This window comes from Quercus robur, chromosome 3 (assembly GCF_932294415.1).
Source record: "Quercus robur chromosome 3, dhQueRobu3.1, whole genome shotgun sequence".
In the NCBI taxonomy this organism is placed as follows: Eukaryota; Viridiplantae; Streptophyta; class Magnoliopsida; order Fagales; family Fagaceae; genus Quercus; species Quercus robur.
Window position 1 is genome coordinate 28,943,981 of NC_065536.1, and position 9,574 is coordinate 28,953,554.

The 9,574-nt window shown below is 36.2% G+C and overlaps 1 protein-coding gene across 1 annotated transcript; it reads left to right on the plus strand.

The window, feature by feature from the left end:
* The first annotated feature begins 257 nt into the window (after positions 1-257).
* LOC126717725 (two-component response regulator ORR21) lies at positions 258-6,639 on the plus strand. Its single transcript, XM_050419578.1, has 6 exons — positions 258-800; positions 1,831-1,983; positions 2,060-2,458; positions 2,649-2,725; positions 4,408-5,586; positions 6,246-6,639. The coding sequence occupies exons 1-5, from the start codon at positions 557-559 to the stop codon at positions 5,584-5,586; spliced, it is 2,052 nt and encodes a 683-aa protein (XP_050275535.1). The 5' UTR covers positions 258-556; the 3' UTR covers positions 6,246-6,639.
* The last annotated feature ends 2,935 nt before the right edge of the window (positions 6,640-9,574 follow it).

Genomic DNA, 9,574 nt, shown 5'->3' on the forward strand with positions numbered 1-9,574 from the left:
ATAAAAATTAACTAAAATAGTACAATATGATCCATAAATAATACAAAAAAATACAGTGTGAGCCATAAATAATACCAAAAATAAAATAAATTGATTTTTTTAATTTTTCCCAACACATACTAAGTTAGGTTATAAATTTGTAATATATGCCAGTACCCTTTTTTTGTTTTGTTTTTTTTTTTTTTTTTTTGAGCAAGTACCCATTTTGCCCTATCACTATTTAAGAGCCCGATTTTCAATATTTCCCTATTATTTATTTATTTATTTCTCTCTCTCTCTCTCGCTCTTTCTGTGTCTCTTAGGGGCTTCACTTCAATTCGACGTTGTATTATATTTTCCTGTAAAACTAAATCCTCTGATTCATTCAATTCTCACACGGATCTATTCTCTGTTTTCTTCAATTCCCGCAGATTCTAGTAATTATATTTACCAGATCTGACTCCATTAGAGCCCCAACATGTTGAATTCGACAACGTAGTAGAACCAAGTAGGAGAGTAGTAGGGTTTTAGTTTAATCCTTTGACTGTGCCTCTGGTTGTGCTTTCTAGCTTCTACTATGGCGGCTATGCAGAGAGTAGTGGCTGCGGCTCAGTCCAGCGTCAGCACCAGCGGAGGAGGAGGAGCAACCAGCTACTCCTCAAGCAAAGGCGTCGCCGCTTCTTGTGCTTCCGGTACCGCCGCAACTGAACTAGTCGTAATTTCCGATCAATTTCCGGTTGGACTTAGGGTTTTGGTTGTCGACGACGACATCACTTGCCTCCGGATTCTCGAGCAGATGCTCCGCCGGTGCCGGTATCAAGGTTCGTCCGTCCGTCCATCTGTAGTCTTTTTTTTACTTACTTTGCCGATGGTCAATTAGGGTTTCTTTGGTTGGTGTAATTCGGTAAATTTGACTTGTTTGATAGGTCAGAGATGTAATTAATGCGTTTGGGTTGTAGTTGTAGTTGAATTCGTTTGTCGTGAAGTTTATTTTGACTCTTCGATTAATTTTGCTTGGGGATTTTATGCACTTTTCGTCGTTTTACTTTATAAAGATTTGAATTTTGGTTGCTCTGTGTGTGTGTTAAATTCTCTTGATAAATAGGAATCACTGTTTTTAAGATTTGGGTGAAATGGGTTACTTCTGCACTGCTTAAGGCTTTTTATGGGTTTGTTTTTAGTTTGCAATTGGGGAAGTGTTTTAATTTGAAATAGTAGATAATGAAGTTTACTTGCTATCTATTGTGTACTGCTAAATGTGAAATGAGAGGCAAAAAAGTGAGGATAAGCGATGATGAGTTCGATCAAAGTGCCAAAGTGACTAAACTCTCTTTGATGCTTGAAATTATGACCTTGCTAAGGAGTCAACATGGCTGATTTACCGTGAGTGTGAGGGACAGATCATTTGAGTTAGATAACATTTCATTGTATCAATTCTCTCGTGGTAGAAAGCTAAGAATTTTCGGAAGACAATTCTCTTACCTCACTTTCATGAAGTTTAATATGGTTAATGTAAGAAGTCATGTCCTTGATATATGGAGACTATATCTGCTTGATGTTGTAGCTCATTTGACCTTGAAATGCTATGAAGCAGCTAAAAATACTCGACTTGGCTTGATTAGAGCCCCATTCCTGATAGGCAATACTACATGTATAAATTTATTGACTACCTTTTGTGTTTGGCGCTAACCAAAATGGTTGGGAAATGGATGTATGATATGCTTCACAATTAATGAACAGAGCATGCTTGTGAGAATATTATGGAATTGTGTGTATGACTAACATGATTGTCAGTGATGTGATGTTTTGTGATTATTATTGTCTTATGCCTCCTTTTTTCATTGGTTGCAGTTACTACTTGCTCTCAGGCTACTGTTGCCTTGAATCTTCTACGAGAGAGGAAAGGGTGTTTTGATGTGGTGCTTAGTGATGTTCATATGCCTGATATGGATGGTTTTAAACTTCTAGAGCTTGTTGGGCTAGAAATGGATCTTCCTGTTATTAGTGAGTATCAGATTTCCTGCTGAAAAATGTGATCATTTTTTTATTAAATACATTAACATGTCAATATATTATGCAGTGATGTCTGCTGATGGTAGAACAAGTGCTGTGATGAGAGGAATTAGACATGGGGCTTGTGATTATTTGATTAAGCCTATACGTGAAGAAGAGCTCAAGAATATATGGCAGCATGTTGTTAGGAAAAAATGGAATGAGAATAAAGAAGTTGAACATTCTGGTAGCATGGAAGAGAATGACCGGCATAAACGGGGGAATGATGATTCAGAATATACTTCTTCTGCTAATGAAGGAACAGACGGAATATTGAAAGCTCAGAAAAAACGGAGCAACGTTAAAGATGAAGATGATGGCGAACTGGAAAATGATGATCCGTCCACATCAAAGAAACCACGTGTAGTCTGGTCAGTAGAACTCCATCAGCAATTTGTTAGTGCCGTGAACCAACTCGGACTTGATAGTATGATTTTCAACTAAATTCTTTTAGATTTTATGTTATTTTATTTTTATAATTTAAATTCTATTGATGTTGTATATTGTGGGATGGGGTAGTGACTGCAGTTCAATAGAGTATGTTCGGATATTTGATTTTATGTGCTTATTTCTCCATTCGATCCTTGTTGATTAGAACTTTTTGATTTTCATTTCAGAAGCTGTGCCAAAGCGGATTTTGGAATTAATGAATGTACCTGGTTTAACTAGAGAGAACGTTGCAAGCCATCTACAGGTTTGGTTCAGTCCTACTTATTTTTTTTGATAGGTAATAAGAAAAGAAAAGAAAAAGTAGTCCTACTTATACATATACGTACATATATATATATTGGTAAACTGAAATTTCATTAAGAACCAAAAGAAGTAGCAATAAGATCCCTCTTCTACAATTCCTTGACAAAATGAGGAAGAGTAGAAATATTGCATATCTGTCTTCTATGCTTGCATGTGTTATCTTTTTGTTAAAGACGAGAATAAAATAATATAGAGAGAATAAAATAATATAGAGAAGTGGAAGCAAGAAAGAGAGAAGAACACAAGGGATTACATGGTTTGTCCAATGGCCTACATCCACATAATAAAGCCCTAGCAGCTACATCTTTATTGTATATTCAAGTCGACAATTGCAGTGAACCCTTAATAGGGTTATATATAGAGACTAGATACTAGGTTTAGCCCAACATGGGCTTACAACATAACTAGGCCTTTTGGGCCATTACATCAAGATAAACCCAATACCTTAACACTCCCCCTCAAGCTGGAGCATATAGTCATATAGTTCCAGCTTGTAACACACAATTGACAACTTGCTTGAAGAGGCTGAAAATGATGTGAACCAGCCAAAACTTGGGGGAACCGACCATAAAATGAGATGAACCAGCTGAAGTTCTTCAATACTAAACAAAGGTTATAGAGGGTTTAGGTTATCCTTATCATGGATAAGGGACAGCCAATACATATACCCAAAAAGCCAAAAAAAAAAAAAAAAAACCAAACAATATTTGGATAGGGAATAGCCAAAACTTGTACCCAAACAACTCCTTATCCACCAAACAAGTTTTATACCTATCCAGGATTAAGTTATCCTTATCTTGGAAAGGGAATAGCTCACACTGAACCTAACAGGGGTATTCCCTGTCAACTCTGACCAACAGCAAACACTAGCGGCTCCAGAACACGCTGGAAACCACTGAAAGTCGCCGGATCCGCCAAAAACAACTGGGTGCCGAATCTGCCAAGACAAGCTGAAATCCACCAAAAAAACAACCCAACAACAAACACCAGATTCAACACCCACCATCAAGAACAAACAAGATTGAGAAAGGCAAGTGGATCCAACATTGATATTAATAATCTAAAATTTATGTTAAAACCAGTTTATAAGAGAAAAAGAATATAAAACACCACTGATGGTTAAACATTTGTAAAAGTGTATGATTTTTTTTTTTTTTTTTCTTAAAAAAAAAATTATTGGTAAGTTGCCCACACATCTGGTGGGTCTTTAACCCAAGATTTCACCGTCCACCTTGCTCTTAGAAGGGAAGCAAGTGCCATTTGAGCTAAAGCATATTGGTGGTAAAATTGTATGATTTTTGTCCTAGTTTAAATTGAATCCACATAATTTCAAGTCTGATTGATTTATGTTGGATCTTTTAATTGAGACTTGAATTTCAATTTGTGGGTTTGTGTTGATTCCTTAATAATATCTTTATAAATTTGAAATCTGACTGGATTGGTCATGATCTGAATTATTTACTCCCTTACTTTTCCTTTATGTAAAAAGACGTGCACCTTGTAATGTGAGGGGTATATTGCAGCTATAGCATTGTGTTTTAACATGCATATGGTTTGCAAGTGGATCCTACTCATTAAATGTTAATATTCATAATCCTGTATTACTATGTTGTCAATTTGCAGAAATTTAGGCTATATTTGAAAAGATTAAGTGGGGTAGCTCAACAACAAAGTGGAGTTTCTAATACCATGTGTGGACCTGTGGATCCAAATGTGAAACTGGGTTCACTTGGGCGATTTGACATCCAAGCTTTGGCTGCTTCTGGCCAAATTCCTCCCCAAACGCTTGCAGCCCTGCATGCTGAGCTTTTAGGTCGACCAACAGCCAACTTAATTCCAGGAATGGACCAGCCTACTCTTCTACAAGCATCTGTACAAGGACCAAAGCGTATCCCCATTGAACATGGTGTGGCATTTGGTCAGCCTTTAGTAAAATGCCCATCCAATGTTTCAAAACACTTTACACAATCAATGATTTCTTCTGTTGAGGATGTTTCCTCTGGATTTGGAGTGTGGCCATCTAATAACCTCAATACAGTTGTGCCTAGTAGCAATCTTAGTGGGCTGAGTACTCAGAATGGCAACATGTTGATGGATATATTGCAGCAGCAGCAACGACAACAGCAACAGTCACAGCAGCAGTCCATGCCCCCTGAACCTAGCCGAACAATCAATGTGCAGCCGTCTTGCCTAGTGGTTCCTTCTCAGTCTGCCAGTTTTCAGGCAGGAAATAGTCCTGCTTCAGTCAGTCAGAATTGCAGCTTTAACAGGAATTCTGTTATTGATTACAGTCTTCTCTCGTCCCAGTCAAATAATTCCTTAGTTAATATTGGACACTACTCTAATGGGGATCTGAAAACTACAGGCGCTCTTAGTGGCTACTCAGGCCCAGGTTCTATTTCTCCTTCCGTATCGTCTTGCTCTGGAAATGCTGACAGTAGCATGGGTCGGCAAGTTCAAAGCTCAACCATTACATTTGGTAATGCCAGACAGCCTGGATTTATTCATAATATGCATGATATTCAGGGTTCCTATGGTTCCAAAACAGGTGAAGTGCTTGATCAAGGACCTCTTCAAAATCTTGGATTTGTTGGTAAAGGGACTTGCATTCCAAGTCGTTTTGCAGTAGATGAATTTGAATCAACAATGAGCAACATGAACCATGGAAAATTATTTATGGAGAACAATGGTATCAGAGTGAAGCAGGAGCCAAGTGTTGGTTTTATGGATAACACAAAAGTTGGCATACCAGTATTACAACAATATTCGTCAAATGATATCATGAGTGTTTTTACAGAATAGGTAAATTGGTTTTTTACTTGGGGATTATCAACTTTTTTAATAGTCTATATATGCTTACAAAATTTCACTAAGTTTTATGCTTTTAAATAACCATTCTAATACCACTGCACACTCTTGGTGCAATGGTCACTTCACAAGTATAGTGCTTGTGAGGTGTAGGGGCAAGGGCCGGGATTTAAATCTCCAGGAGGGAGTTTCACACACATATACACTTAAATTAGGTTAGAGTAGAATTTCTATTTTGTATCAAAAAATAAATAAATAAATAATCATTCTAATATGGGGGCCTCTTATTTTTTAAGCTGCCCAATTCCTTTTCTTTGATAGTCCTACATATTGTTTATTTCTTTCCATAGTTGCATTTGATGGGAGGACCATAATATGGCTTTTTAGTAGTTGCATTTGACTGCTTGTTTTCTATGTAAGTAGCAGTTACTTTATGAGAAACACGCCCAAGACAAATTTATTGATTAATCTAATTTCTATAGATTGTCATGAATGGTTATATTTGTGCATGTTCTATAACATGCATAGACAATGTTTTCTTTTATTGACCATTGCATATGATACGTACTCATCAAGAAGCTGCACACCCCTGCTTGTAGATTTGATCTTTACCAATGTTGGTTTAATGTCTCAATTTTTTTTTGTTTCAACAGGGTTACGTTGTATGGGTAGCTAGCATCTTAACTCCCAAGGAGGTCCAATTGCTTCTTATCATCAAATGATCAGATGGATTCCTGTTAAAGTCTGTAATATGTTAGTATAGATCTGATTGCCACTCCCTGAACCAAACTTGCCTTGCTGTGGAGCCTCTTCAATGGGATTCTTTATTTGGAAGGTTTCTCTGATGTGCTGGGGGCAGGTTTGCATGCATTTAGGAAAGTTTGTTTACCTTTTAATTAGTCTCTAGGAATAATAAGTTGTGTCAGACAACAGCTTGAATTGGTGTCCAACATGGTGGCATCTTGCCAGCATAATTGTGTAGTTATTCGGGTTTAAAATGTTAAATTCTCATTTATTTATTACACGTCAATCTGGTAGTTGTAAATATGTCTCTATTTTAAGTTGATGAACTTCACCTTACTAAACCTGATTTGGCCAAAAACCTCAAAACTGAGAATTCTGTTGGGCAGTTTGCATTTGCAACCCATTCAACCCATCTGGTCAGCCTCGAAGCTGGCATCAGTGGATCAAGTTGGAGTCCTCAACTGTGTTGTTCCAACAGCATGCTTTGTATTGGTGGATTGCTATTGTTAACATTGCTCATAACTCACCAAATTGGTCGACCAATTTATATTTGAAGTTGAATTGAGAGTGATCATTCTTGCGTGAGATGGTTCAAATACTTATTAGGTGTTTGAACTTATATTTAATAAAAGTGATTTTGTGGTATTTAACTGAGATCATTCTCATCTGCTTTCAGCTGTTTTATCCCTCAGCTTATGACCTTTAAAAATGAAAAATACAACATTGCTTTGATAAAAGGCTTTCCTCCATGGCTTCTTATTTCTTGTCTCCCTCTCAGCAAGTCTATTGGTTGAAGTTCTCAACTTGCAGATGAATTTACTAATGTTCATTTAATTATAAATACAGGGGAAATTCTCTCTTACTCTAAAATATAATGTCAATGGCTCAATGCTCTTCAGGTTTAATGGTACTTAGGCTTCGTTTGATTGGAGAGAGAGAAAACGTTGGGAGGATAAAAGAAAAAAAAAATTATTTTTTACTGCGTGCTTGGTTTGGATGAAGGAAAAATGAGAGAATAAAAAATTCATTTGTTTGGTTGTAAGTATAAAAAAAACCTGCACATTATATATATATATATATATATACCTGGTAAGTTGAAAAACAAGTTCAACATGTTAAACATTGATGATAATGTGCAAGAAGAATTATTCAGAATCCTTGAATCAAATACCCCGTCTGATTCTTTGGAAGATGATTTTTCTTCTTCATCTGATTCTTGCTACCAATCTGTTGATGATTCTTCTTGCAATATTGCTGTGCTTCCGTCTCCTTCTCTTCAGCAGTACGTCCCCTTCCCCCTTTATGGTATCAGAGCCACTCTTTTCTGGCCGGTAGTAGTGTGGTTGTGTTCTTTGTCTCTTGTCCGTGTCTATCCGAACGCTTGATATTCCGTTGTTGTGTTCCCTTCTTACCGTCGTTGGCGCCACCCTAGTCGTAAAGTGAAGTCCTAGAACCTAGCTGTAAGGCCCGTTTGAGCCAAGAGAGGGCGTGTAGGGCATGAGAGGTATAAGGTTGGTTAGGGTATGTGTTACGAACTGCAACGGTTGTGAGAAAAACATGATAACTGAGTGTTGAACCTAGGATAGTATGGATAAGTTGTGGAGATCCAACTCCTCTATCAGCTCCAGGACTAGTTGTCCTCCTGATATTGTAAATGAAGAAGATCACACTATTGATGATAATGAGTTGATCCCTGATTTTCGTAAATGGACTATTCCTAAAGTTGATACTAAAACTATTTATAAAACTAGTTTTGTTGAAAGTGCTTTTCATTCTGCTTACAAAGCTAGAACTGTTGAACAAATTTTCTCTATTTCGAGAATTCATGAAAAATGCTGTTTATTTACTAAAAAGAATATTAATGACTTTCTTGCTGCTAAAAAATTCAGTTATTTGCATATTGGTATGGTTCAAGTTGCTATTAAACCACTCACCCGAAAGGGTATTAATACTTCTGTTCTCATGTGTTTAAGAGATGCTAGATTTAAGATTTTTAAAGATAGCATTCTTGGTATGATCACTGCTTCTATGTATGATGGTCCTGTTTATTTTAACTGTTATCCTGATCTTACTCTTGCTTTGGATGATCCTAATATTGTTAAAGCTTTGACATTGAATATTGCTTCATTTGGTTATCACATGGAATATTGATGGTTTGTCTAAACAGGAAATCATTAATAAAATGAGTCACATGTCTATGGTTGGTATTGCTTATCAAAACAACCATGATCTTGATCAACCTGAAATTGTTAACTTGCTTCTTACTGGTTTTTCTGGTACTCTTTGTGGATGGTGGGATTCATACATCACTGAAGAATCCAAAGAGTCTATTAAACATGCTGTTAAAAAGAATGATGAAGGTTTGCCTATTTTTGATGAAAGTATTGGTCGTGGTATTCCTGATGGTGTTAATACCTTGATCTATATCATTCTCAAACATTTTGTTGGTACTCCATCCAATATTTCATCCCGTGTTTCTGATTATTTGAATAATTTGAGTTGTCCAACTATGTCTGATTACAGATGGTATCAAGATGTTTTTACTTCCAGAGTGATGCTCCGGAAAGATTGCCATAAGCCTTATTGGAAAGAAAAGTTTATTGACGGTCTGCCTCCTATCTTTACTCATAAGGTAAAACAAGAATTAATGGGAAAAAATGATTCTATTGACTATGATAATTTAAGCTATGGTGATATTTTCAGTACTATTAAAAAACTTGGTATCAATATGTGTAATGATGAAAAATTGTTAAAACACCAATTAAAGAATAAAAGAAAAGCTAAATATGAGATGGGAAATTTTTGTGAACAATATGGTTTGCCTCCTATTGCTCCTTCTAGGCAAAAAAGTAACAAACATGATAAAAGCCACAAAAAATATAAAAAATACAGAAATAACTTTGCTAAACCTAATGATTTCTATGATAAGAAGAAAAATGTTTCTAAAAAACATGTTAAACAAAGAACGGGTAAAGGTAAGTGCTTTAACTGTGGTAAACCTGGACACTTTAGTAAAGACTGTAAAGAAAAACCTGGTAAGTTGAAAAACAAGTTCAACATGTTAAACATTGATGATAATGTGCAAGAAGAATTATTCAGAATCCTTGAATCAAACACCCCGTCTGATTCTTTGGAAGATGATTTTTCTTCTTTATCTGATTCTTGCTACCGATCTGTTGATGATTCTTCTGATTCTCTTAATATTAAAATTGGTTGTAGAGATTCTTGTTGCAATGTT